The 13,188-nt window shown below is 37.1% G+C and overlaps 1 protein-coding gene across 1 annotated transcript; it reads right to left on the bottom strand.

Annotated features, from left to right (window-relative positions):
* Positions 1–236: 236 nt before the first annotated feature.
* Positions 237–3,830, bottom strand: LOC149051815 (sperm receptor for egg jelly-like). The gene is made up of 6 exons (XM_089187460.1): positions 3,030–3,830; positions 2,739–2,906; positions 1,931–2,056; positions 1,453–1,638; positions 1,013–1,261; positions 237–515 (listed from the first exon to the last, which is right to left on the bottom strand). Exons 1-6 carry the CDS (start codon positions 3,345–3,347, stop codon positions 366–368), a joined length of 1,197 nt encoding a protein of 398 aa, XP_089043586.1. The 5' UTR covers positions 3,348–3,830; the 3' UTR covers positions 237–365.
* Between the last annotated feature and the right edge of the window lie 9,358 nt (positions 3,831–13,188).

Raw genomic sequence — 13,188 nt, 5'->3', positions numbered from 1 at the left:
AATAAGTTCATTGTGGCATTGTAATTTTTTAAGCCGAGAAAGTATTTCCCAGGACGCTCAGCCAGAACCTGTATCGTCGCATTTGGATTCAAGGAGCAGACTGTTTGCCTTTCACTTTTTTCATGTGCACTTAGCATCCAAACACACTTTTTGTCATGAGAGATAGTGGCATTGAAGTCGTAGTCTTGAGTTGTCGGTCGCTGACCAAAACGCATATAGACAAACAGATATACGGTTGGATCTTTAGGTTTGATTTCCATTATCAGCAAGGTGTTTTCATACTTGACTTTTATCTCGTGGAAACGTAGATCATAGTTCTTTGTGAAATACCATGACTTTTCTGAAGCAGAGATTTCCTGAAGTTTTCAAGGCATAACGATAACAATATCTTCCGTGAGATTTGATACTTTAATAGGCTTGCTGTCGTTGTTTTTCAATTGCAGGGTTACAACATCAGAGCCAACTCGCTCCTTTGTGCCGTCCCAAGTGTAAGGGTTGAAAGAAAACGAGAACATCTGAAAGAAGAATGATTAATAATTTGTTTGTTTTTGTGGACTGCTATAATTGAACACGTAAACAAGGTACTCATTCTTAGTACTAATCATGAATTATCATAAGTTGAGCGCAAAATGAAACTGAATATATATTCGGAAAAACAACGAAAAATAAATAACATTCATGTGGTCACTTATTATGAAATATTTTCAGAGTTAGTCTTTTGAAACCAGAATGAAAATCGAAGAGAAATTGCGGGTGGAAGACCTGATCCTGTTATCAACTCAGTTATAAGGTTTACTTAAGGCGATGTGAAGAAAATGAAGCTTGATTGATTCTTAATTGTTGTCCCAAGTGACAGAGTTGAACATGTCAAAAGCAAAACAAGAAATATGATTGCTGGAGGTAATAAGGAACCTTTAAGGTACCTAATGTGCTACTTTAATATTACTGGTGTCGGTATCTGCCAAAAAAAAATACTTGGATTGAAATTTGCCCGAAGGGCACGAAAACCTACCTGAACATCTACAAAACTTGTTTTGTTTACTCCAGCGAGTAATAATTGGCTCTTAGAAGGTAAGATAAACCGGCCTTTTCCTGCTTTTATTTCCAGTCCTGAAAGTCTTTGGAGGCTATATCTTCCGACTGTCATGGATATTTGTCCCCCTGTGAATGATATCGTTCTTTCATCAGGTATTGTCAAGGCTAACACTGAGTCTGCAACTTTCTCGAGGGCCTTCATTGAAATCTTCACTAATAGTTTACCCTGTAGAAATTGCAGAAAACAAACATACAATGTAAGCAAATTATGGATTTTCGCAAGCTTAAAACAAACAAACAAACAAACAAACCATAAAAGGTCCACAATCTGAATGAAGAAGGGAGTAACGGTGAAGTTAACAACAATCTGCAATGGACCATTTGCCAATGAATAAAGTCTAATGTACATTACAGTACCAGTTGCTGAAAACTTGACTTGAAGTCTTCTGATGCAATTACTGCTGCTGCCTTCAAAACGCTATTAAGACATGAAGCCAAGTTTTCTGCTAATAGGTCTGTCAGCAGTATGTCTGCTACGTCTTGTTTCTGGGCGAAAGACCATAATCGTGACGTCATTGAACTGATGGCAGATAAGGATAAATTCTGTGGAGTGCAAATAAATATAAATGAAGCTAAAAATGCTTATTTTCAGATCTCTTTCCATTTACCTTTGTAGAAATAATTTGTGGCGAATTAGCTAAAGTAAGTACAAAATTATAGATTGGTTCATTTGATAACACAACAGTTGCTAGTTTTTCATGTTCGTGCTTTTCCGTATTTCTCGTCTTTGCTGTTGTTTCTTGAGCATTTCTGACTAAATAGTGTCATGGTGTGAAGGCTTGACGTAAAAACCAAGGCTATTCCAACCCCAATCGATATTACGTAATTAACTTACCAAAAACGGGTGAGGTACTTTCTCCAGGACCTGAAGAGCAGAACCGATAACTGATGATTTTTGAAGCAGCTCGGACACACTTTTCGCTTCCAAGGGCGAAATTTTTTTAAGGATGTGGTTCATAACCTTAAACAACGATAAAGATATTAGCCTAAAGTTATTTAAGCCAATGAAGAATTAGGCAGCCAGACTGTATCACGCATATGAGGCTCGTTCCAAAGATAATATATCTAAAGGCATATTTAGACTCAACGTATCCGGTTTCCCAATGACATTGTCAGTTAAAACCCGTCAAATGATATATTTGCAAGAGTATAATTTAACTAAATGCATCAAATCACCGAAAACTTCTAAGTTGAAATAAAGGAATGTCCGGTGATTTCCGCCCATGAAATGGATTTTCAAACTTCAATTTCAAGAGGTTGTAACTATTTGCTTGAAATTTGATTCAAGGTTCCTTAGCGTTCTTCACTCGTCAGAACGGAAGATGAAATTGTTTGCTCACACGCTCAACACGCAAGAATAATAGAAAGTCAACATCTAACATGGAAGAAACGATTCTCGCGCTGGAAAAACATCAGATATTTAACACAGCTCCATTTTTCGCAAAAATCTGTTCATCTATTTAATGCATTATACTTGTCTGTTCTTCGAAAATTGATTTTTATTATTATCATCTTTTGTTCATACAAATACTTTGTTCCTTTTTTGTATGTTTGGCTCTTGGTAAACTATTTGCTTTTCGGACACGATCAGAATGAAGTATTTTTTTAAACTTTTTAATTAACAAGTTGGATTCGAAAAGTACCTTGTATTTCTTTTGCAAATCCATTGAGGTTTCTTGTGAAATTGGTAGAAGGATAGCGTTTGCTATCAGCGCCGCTTCTCTCAGGTTTCCGATCTCGATGAATTTGTTAAATAAACTGTTTTTCGCCCTTAGAAGGTTTGTGATATCATCAGGTCTTATTTTCTGGATCTGCAAAAGTCAAAAGCAGGTATCTAGAACTAAAACTGATCTATTACTAACAGGGACCTATATAAATTAAAATATTCTCACGTCCTTTCATGCCAGACGTTAAATTATTGGTTTGCGACCTACCTGAACTGTCAAAGAGACTGGGGAAGCAGAATTTCCAAATCTGTCAGTCACTGTCGCGTTCAATTTGACAGTAAAGTTGTCTGCATTGTTCCCAGGCGGTATCCAAGAGGTAGTTATGTTTTTGTTAACGCCATGATATAACACATTGTACAGTCCGTTCTCTAGCCTGTATTGAAACTTGTAGGACAGAGGGGTGTTGTCACTTTCCCATTTGCTACAGCACAGATTGAAATCAGTCTTCAGTGAGATACCGCTTGGCGGAGTGATGGAGCACTCCCCCCCTGTAGGGAGAACTGCTGTTGAAAAAATCATAAGCATTATAGTCAGTCCCAATCCCTACACCTTATGGACCATTAACAGAGTCAGAGGAAAAATTTATGCGCCATACAGCTACACAATTTCTTGCAATTACCGGTATTTACTGGTAAATAGACCTGTGATATCTAAGATCAGGAGTTCTAGATATATTGAAAGAAGTACAATTTAGTCGAAAACTTAGAATGCAGCATGAGCTGGAAAAGCAAGATTAAAAAAAAAAAAAAAAAAAAAAAAGGAGTATACCCATACAGGTTACTTTAATGAGAAATCTAAGCAAAATATTCGCCGCATTTAACTCCCAGAAGTGATTAACATGTAACTTTTCCCTGTGATATCCATACATTATCCGACAAAACAGGTAATGAGAATACTCAAACTTATCAGATCGAAGTTGTTTTCTTGATCTAACATCATATCCTTATAACTAGTTCACAAAGAATGTGTAGCAGCTAGAGGGGAGAATTAACAGTTAGATCTTGGGAGTTAGAGGTCTGACAGTTTTACAACATCTACATGTGCTCATACACATGCATTAACAGTTTTAATGTTGACAAAACTCGTACTTATGCAGATTTCCCATAAACCTGTGGTATAAGCCTCATGTCATGACTTCAAAACTTTGATACTCACTTCAAGAGGAGAATGAAAAATAAATTCCATATTTCTACTTAATCAGTTAAGGTTATTTAGATCAAATTGAGTTAATCGTTGTAGCGACAACACGATCAAAACTTATGTACAACAATATGAGGGCAAACTATCAAACAAATAACAAGGTTATCATCTCATCACTGTGACATTCGTAGTAGACAAGACAATGTTATTTGTGCATATATCTCGCTCGTCGTTAGATATTCGCCGTTTAACAATGCAATTGCCCGCTTTCTCAAAGTAGCACCTAGTACGGTAGGTCATACACCAAGCCAAATTTTCTCCAGTTAGTGGGCTACTTCTAACTTTCATAAGTCCGGGCCACGCTGCACGCGCTGCGAGCTATGCATTGACAGTTAGGTGCTACACTTGAGTATATAGGATATAGTATATACTATATGGTATCATACCTTGCCATTGTTACGACATACGTTCTTACTAATTTTGTTATTAATACTTACTATTAGACATTGTTATTAGAGCTGTAGTTGAAATTTGCATCAGCGATGGCGATGACGATGGCGATGGCGATTACGATGGCGATGGCAAAGACGTTAACGATGGCAGTGATGGCGATGGCAGTGATGGCGATGGCGATGGCGATGGCGATGGCGATGGCGATGGCGATGGCGATGGCGATGACCAGGACAATAGTGATGACGACAGCAACGGCAACGGCGACGGTGATGGTGATGCTAAAGATGGATGAGAATGTAAATCTTCGATTAGAACGAGATGTGAATTGAGCTCTTTTACTGTTTTACGGCTTTCCTGTCAGCACATGTTGGTATATTTTTCAGAGCATTGGGTAGCGAGTGACAGGAGACGCAAACGGCGTAAAGATTGATAATTTCAATTGTGTCATTATTACTGAATTTACAAAACTAGGATGAAACGGATATTTTACAATAAGTGGATGCTAGCGGGGACCGTTTTGGTTTCCTTTCAACACAGGTTTTACAAAATGTGTTAGAACACTATACGTCGCCATTGTTGCGAAGTGCTTCACCCGAAGTGTGCTATGCCAACGGACACTATTGGAATACACTACAAATACTTCGAACATCGCCACTGTGAACACTAACGTGAGAGGAAAAGACTAATAAGCAATGGTTTTTGTGTTTTTCCCGCTTTTCTTACAACGCACAGGCCAAACAACTAACTAGCTAAATCTTAATTCACGACTCATACATAAGAGTGGAGGTGCAGCTCGAACTGGGAACCCGGGTTTTTAATGCCGTCCGACAAAGGAACACAACTAGTTACAAGTCAATCACCTCTCGTGCTAAAAAGTGGGAAAAATGGGAACTTTTTCCCCATCCAAATGCAAGCGCACTGACCTCTAGGGGTTGGAGGTAAACCAGGCTAAATTACATGGAAGAAAAAATGTAAAATAAGGCTGGAAAAGTTCGAAAAATTAAATGAAACATTACTGATGTCAAACCTTATAGACGACCTACAACAAAAGATGCAATTAACGCCATAGCAGCTCACATGCTCACATACTGATAGGAAAATAATTACATTCTCTTTCACTTCCATTTGCAGTTTAGTTCGGCCAAATGTAAATACATTTTCATCAACGTTCAAAGTCCAATCAGAATGTACCCAATCATTGCACTACATAAACATTTGGCAATTTTTGCAAGTGCTTGAATTGTATTCCACCAATAAAATTTCATTTTGCCTCATAAGACTTCACTCCATCAAGTGTCATTTCCTTGTAAACAATCTGTATTTTATCACGTATTCGACGCGTATTATCCAACACCACTGAAAAAGTTTCACACGGAACTAAATGCTACTGAGAGTAAATTTTCAAGGCAATTCTCCCGCGTTTTGACTTACGAATAAAAGTCACTTATAGCCTCCCTAGCCTTAATTCCATCGCGTGTTAATTCAGGGGGCAAATGCCAGATAAGCAACAACCAATTAAGGAGCCATTTTTGAAGTACTTTAATCATTTTTTCTTGTTCATTGTATCTTCACTTATTCGTGATCGCAATATATCCTTGGTTAGGATCTATTGGAGATACGACGGATTTTCATTTTGCTTTTCGTAGTAAAATTACGTGGAATTGTATTTTGAGGCATCTAACTGTAGACGAATAATGTTGATTTTTCTGTCTGTCAGAGGAACGGCAGTAAGGGTAGTCTATTCCTCAACAGTTATTTGGTCTCGTCACGCAACGCGCTCTCTCCCCAATTGAGAATAGAGGGCGTTGTGTGACGAGACCAAATCGACAGCTGCGAAGGAGACAAAGGCAAGCGTGGCACTAAGGCATTTTATTTTCGCCTAGAAGTTTTTAGAAAATAGGGACAACAGATCACAAAATACCTGTGTGAGTTCAGATAACTTTTTTTTCGTTCTTTTTCCTGAGGTGAAGTAATGCGATATTTTCGTTATTTTAAAAGTTATGCTCTTTCTCTGTTATAAATCTGAAAACGTTTGGAACACAAAGTGTCCCATCTCAATTCGCTAAGCCAAAATAACAAATCTTATTTGCGCATGCCTATGTTTATTTATCCATTTATTTTGTTTTTTGTAGGCAGAACATCGATTAAATTCCAACCCAGTATTGACAAAAAAATTATCTACGCCCTCTGGTGACATACGAGAACTGAGGTAATTCTTACTAACCTCGCTGTAAAGTAGTGGTTGCTAGGTTGATCGAAATGTTTGCCTTATTCGAGTTAGAAGCAGGATGGTCAGTTAACTGTGTTCACTGCACATTTTGCATTGCATTGAATTTAGCCCCCACAACTTTATAGTTCAAACGATCTGATTTCGAAATAGAATACAACAAACATAATATTGATTTCCTTACGCGAGGAACAAATAAGTCTCAAAGTCTTTTGTATTTGTTTTCTAAAACGATGATTGGCATACATCTTTACCGACATGAGTCAGTAGGTCTGCACACAAGATAACACACTTCACATCATCACGTGTTGTTATCTAACAAAGCAATCGGACAGCTGATTTCGCTCTGCAGCTGGTGTCCACCACCATTTTCTTCAATCGAAAGGATCAATTAACTACGTGAACATATGCGATAATTGAAAGTTTCATAACTGTTGTTACTCGTACTAGTGATAGTAACAGAACCATCAAGAACTTTCCTCTGCTCGCAAGGTTAAAAGTTAGACATATATATCATAAAAACGTTCATTGAGATTGTTTCAAACGTATTTTTGTTTATGTAAGTGTAAACTTGATCCCGACTGTCAGAAAGTTTTTATAAAAGTTCTGTCGCAGTTAACCGTATATAGTTGTTATGGGAAAGGTAGTCGGAAAAAAAAAGACAAAAACAAAAACAAAACAAAAATTTAAAGTGCACTCGACGATCTTAAGATATTATCTGGGTGGCGGTAATCAACATGGACATGAAAAGTTTGTTTAAAATTGAATTAATTGATGGAGTTTTCATTCCTTTAAGATCTGAATTCTTTCAAACAATTTCTTCCTTGAAAAACAGTTCTATACTTTAAATACGCTTTCGGTAAGTCTTTGCGAATCCGCTCAATTTGGACATTTGCGCCGTAAACTTCATAGCAGATAACGAAGGAATTCAACGAGAAAAAGCTGCATTAAAATTCCCTTTTGATAAAAGACTAGATTTGCACACGCGATTGCACCAAGTAAACGAGCAAACTCCCACAATCTCGAAACAGTATTAACTTTACTTACAATTTCTTTCTATTTACTGACTGAACAGGGCTATACTTCGTTCATCAATAGTGGAAATAATAGAAAAATTTGAATTAGGCTAAGTTTTAAAGGTGGGAATTGTGGAAATCAGGGTAGTAGCACCGTTAGTCTTAAACTTTTTTGTTTTGCATCCCAACTTACGTTTTTAATCGCAAGCCGATGTAATTCCACCAAGAAGTCTAGGACTAACTTTTTTTTCCAGTTCATTTTAAGGTACACAAATATTAAATTGGAATTACACTGCCTCACCTGTTCCTGGAAATTGTATCATCAAATGAAAGATGACTGTAGAAAAGAAAATGAGCAAAGCATTTGATTGTTATGTCGAAAATAGCATTTGAAACAACAAAAGAGTCTACTAGATTTCGCATTAGACTAATACTATTGCATTTTATTCGCTACATGCACTTTAAAATCTATCCATGACTTTTTTACCTTCCCTAAGGAGCTGACTGAGAAATTGAAAGAAAAAAATGCAGCATCTTCGCAACCAACTTATTACACATCGAAAACATTTTTAAGGATAGGGTTGACCTTCGCGAATGTCCTATGGATTCGTTTGGTTGGCGTTACTCGCAGACGTAACTTGGAAAGTACTATGTAAAGGGAAAAGGAGGTGAACTAAAACTGAACTAAATTGCAATTAATGCAACAAAAAGCAACAACAAAGAACAAACAAACATATTTCTCATATAACGTTATCATCTTTATACCCGAAAACAAAATCTCGAACAGCGTTCAGGTATTTTTAGTTTTTATTATTATTATTATTATTTTTTTCATCAGAACGGTTCCGCAGATTCCGCTGGTTCCAGAGATTGTTAAGGTCCCGCAGTCTAATGATCTGCAGTTTAGTAACACCCTATAATGTTCTTGTTTACTTTGTTGTTTTCTTTTTTACGTTCAAGGACACTGCGGGAGATCCACTTAAAAATACGGAATCCCCCACCGGGTCTTTTGGTTGGAATATTGGGGAGTCCGAAACACTCTAAATTTTTCGCAATGCCGACCACCAATAGAAACACAGAAGTGTCCTGCATTGTCTCAGGAGACTCTAAGTAAAAACATATTTTGCGGGCAATAGTTGCCCGTACCAGACAGTAGTTAAATAATATGCTGGCCGGCAATCTTGTTTTTTTTTTAACAGCTCAAAAGCGGCTTGAGCACGCTGTGGCAGAACTCGTTAATGATTGCTGACCGTGTGCGCGTCGCTTCAACCACGAGCCCTTATCCATTTCGGTGAGTTTCTTCAACAATTCCTTACCCGGCTGTACCACCTTATTCCACCAAAGCGCGCCGATTGCCACGTTTATGAGTTGCGCAACAAAAACCATGTATCACTCTTTAAATGTCGGACCGAAGGATTTAAAAAATCTTTCTTTCCAACAATGGCGTCTAACGCCCAGTCCTTGTAGTCAAGCAAACCTAAGCGTTTTTTCATTGGTATATAACTACTGACTCTTGTAATTCCCAGTCCCTTTAGATTTTGAAGTCAAATGTAAGTTTTTCGTATTTTTTAAATATTTGAAGTATGCTTGTAAATTCACATGTATTTCACCACTTGGGTGCTATTTTTGAATTTTAATAAACCTTTAATATATTAATATATAATTCTTGTGCTTACAGCCAGGATTCTTTTCTTACTTTCACCTAAAAACTCTTCGCTCTTTTTATCTTTCACCATGCACAATCTAGTTTTAAACGCAGACAAATAGCAAAGGTCTCAACATGCAACCGAAATATTTACACGATGGATGTACTTCCAATGGAAAGTCTATGACTGATTATTGTTATAAAATAGTGAGATATTATTTTTTTCAGAACATTTTAAGGTACATAAATGCTAAAATTGAAATTGCACTACCTCGCTTTTCCTTGCAATTTCATTTCAAACATTAAAATAATACTGACAAAATATCTTATAGCATCTAGTTGGTTTTTATTTGCTATGCTTTACCATCGGTTTTGAAGTTTTCTTTTTCCTTAAAAGGGCAACGTTGAAAATCTAAAACATACAGCAGGTCGGCACCATGTCACCTACAATTCTGCCCTTAAGTATATGAAGACTTGAGGTAAAACGTTAACTGACCGAACAGACCCTAACTAAGAATGGGAAAGTCCTAGTGATGTTCCGCCGTTGTTATTCTAGCGCTAATTTAAGGATTTTGATTGGTTTGCCGCCGTTACAGAAAAAGAAACAAACATTTTCCTTGAAATGGTCAAGCGCTGCGAGCGAATACTAAAAAAATCGCTAAGGAAACGTTATCGACGCTAAGATAATTGTAACCATCAGAAAGGCGCTTTGTAAAATAGCCTTCACCTGGTGCAAAAATTGCACTTTATCTATTTCCTTAGAACCAATTTCGTTTCCTCGGGGTTGAAATATGACGGTAAAAGTTCTATTTTCCACTCGTAAACGGACTAATGAGACTAAAAGCTCTTTGTAACAGATGCAGAATGCTGTTTATTTAACAAATACAAGTGATTCACGACACGGAAATCGATTTATCAAGCTGAAGTTTTGTTAACGTGAAAATAAAAATGGGTGTTTAAAAAAATTGTAAACAACTCAAAACTAATCAGGATCCTCTTTTAAAGGTAGTAGTTGTTTGGAAATAAATGTTATGTCCACCGGGAACTAGCGCAAGTATGCCATCTGTTCATCTACGTGCACCCGAACAGAGATAACTGTCATCTATCCATCAAAAAGATAAAAGTGCGTGTCTTAGGCCCGTATAATATTGACTTCGCTGGCAGGAATGATTCAGTGATAAATTCGCGCTAGTGTAAGAATGCAAATGAACGACAGAATTTGTCAGGTTAAAAATATATATAAATATATATTCTCAGTTTTGCTAGATCACCTCTTCGATGTGAGTTTTCGTGAATCTTTGAAGTTGATTATCAACATCAACGGATTAGAAAACTAAGGGCGGTTAGCGGGAAATAGTTGAGCCTTAAATCTGCATCAGTTCCTTTCAATTCTCTCGCTACATAACTTCTTCTTTAGTGCACATCGCGTAGTTCATATCTTTGCAGTATGATTACGTTGAGCTGCCAGAGAAAAACCCTACCTATTTTTCCAGCTACACGCGCATGTGTTGGAAACTAAATTCGTTAGGAAAGAAATTTTACGTTGCACGTGGCTCAACAAAAAAAATGGAATTGAGGCTGTTGTCAGATATAAAATTTCATTCTGCCCAACACAGGAAATTTTGATCGCAACAAATTTCAATACGGGCAAGAATTGTAAAAAAATTACGTTATTAAAGTTGTTGTTTCATAAAATTTGAACAAATTCGCAGCGATAGTCTGGATCTGATATGTTGGCTCGAAGATGTTCTTCACTAAATGAATATTAAATAAACTTCAGTTTGGTATTCCACAAATGTGTACACAAAATTATCCAAACATAAATTGTGTGACTCGAATATGTGCCATTTTTCTGACCAAAACAAATAGGATAATGGAGAAAGGATGATGGTAAGAAAAAAAAAATTGCTTTTTCGGGCGACATTTTCTCAAGGATATGAAAAAATATAATAATAGTAATAATGATAAGCTTGATAATAATATTGATAGGTATGATGATGATGATGATAATGAAAATGATAATTATGATAATAATAGTAATAAAAGCCGTTTCCAGGTAAGAAGCGCAGGTTTTACACTATTTTGTTTGTATAGTATATATTGCGATTGGAATTACGAAGTTTCTGTTCAATTATCTTCTCTTTCTTAAATTACTTTTTATTCCAGCCTTGAAAAAGCTCGTATTAGTTGCAACATATGTTACGCCGACAAACCTCTCTAAGGTGTTCAACGGAAAGGACATGTGAGGCGCTTAGATGAATGTTTACCCGAATGGTATCGTCCTTTTTATTTAATTTCTATATCGCAAGAGATCAACAAGCTTTGAGCTTGCTTGCCATAGCACAGAATGCGGCGACACATGGTCTCGCGCGCTTCGACAAGTTAATTCGAAAGTAGTTATCATCAACTAAATGGATTGAACAAAACTATACCTTTTTGTAATCAGACGGATCCAAATACGAATAATTAGCTTGTTCCCTCAGGCGTAAACCTGTTTTAGGCGGGCGCTTGACTGTTTGTTTTTCTCTCGATGTTTTTGTAATCCCTTAGTTCTTATACGACTGTGAATATATGAAAGTCATAGAGTTTACATATGAAAGTCATATTTACCCCTTTATTCTTCTACTCTTTTTGGAAACAAGGAAAATTAACTTCTATGTAGTTATTAAGTCATAAAAAAAAAAATAAAAAAAAATAATCAGCGGAGTATAACAGTGCATATGTGAAGTGATCTCAAATGATTGAGCCATTTTTTTGCGCTGTTTATTCTCTTTTACAGGGCCCCTACGTAAGAGTAAGTTAGCCATCTGAGTAAGTTAGCGCTAAAAAAAAATTCATTAGATCACAGGTAAGTCGCTGATTAAGCACTGCTATTTATAACTCCCTACTGCCACATTTCGCACTCGAAAAAAGGTAAAAATAAATAAAAAAAAAAAAGGCCGCCTTATCGCGGGTCATAAAACGCCTGTTCGACATGAAACTACTTCGATAATTGACGTAACGTTTCCACCGACAGGAGTTTGTGAGTCGTCTATTGAGTCAAATAAAAATATCGCTTTCCACGAGAATTGGAATAACGCTTTAATAACAATGCGGCTCGCCTTTAATTAGTGCGCTATGGTTAACTCTATCACACCTTGGGATTTACTTCACGTTTAACCGTTTGATTGACAGGAGCTGAAATCTGCAAGTGACTCAAGTATTCATAAAGCTAAATCTGTTGACCAGTCACAGCTGCGTAGACATACTAATTGATATTCCGTTCGTATAAATAAAGTGGGCAGTGTAAGTACATGTCGCGAAAGACAATAGCATTCTGCGCGATGCAAGGTCACCAAAAGTTGAAATACCCTTTAAGTTTTCTGTAGCTTTTATAGCTTCTTCCTTTGCGAAAGTTTTTGAACTAGCGAAATTATTCAACTCTGTACTGAAAGTAATATGTAACCAAAATGATCAGAACTGGAATAACATACCAAATAAACAAGGTTCAGTTGGTTTTACGAGTACTTGACAACCAAGAACGTGCTCGCGAAAGCTAATTGGGGAAAATGTGACTGAGAAGCAATCGCCTCCCCAAGAAGCGCCATTTACCTTATCACGAACATGAAGGGTCTCAAGGGTCTCGCCATGGTGGCGGCTTACAGTGTTTGAGCCCTTTATTGACATTAATGAAATCAGTTAAGTTCTCGAGGACGTGTAGAATGCTCCTTATCGGGATCAGTCATTTTTTAACGCTTAATAGGGGGGAGGGGTACTAGGGCGGGATCCCATGGGGAAGGGGGGGGGGAGGGGAAATCGTTCGTCACCAGCAAAGTACAAAGGGAGGACTAGAGAATTTCAGATAAAAGCCGCTGCGCAATTTGTCAACGCAAAACGATTATGTGG

Source organism: Pocillopora damicornis, chromosome 1, assembly GCF_964200805.1.
Source record: "Pocillopora damicornis chromosome 1, jaPocDami1.2, whole genome shotgun sequence".
Lineage (NCBI taxonomy): Eukaryota > Metazoa > Cnidaria > Anthozoa > Scleractinia > Pocilloporidae > Pocillopora > Pocillopora damicornis.
This window is presented reverse-complemented; position numbering and strand designations above follow the sequence as displayed.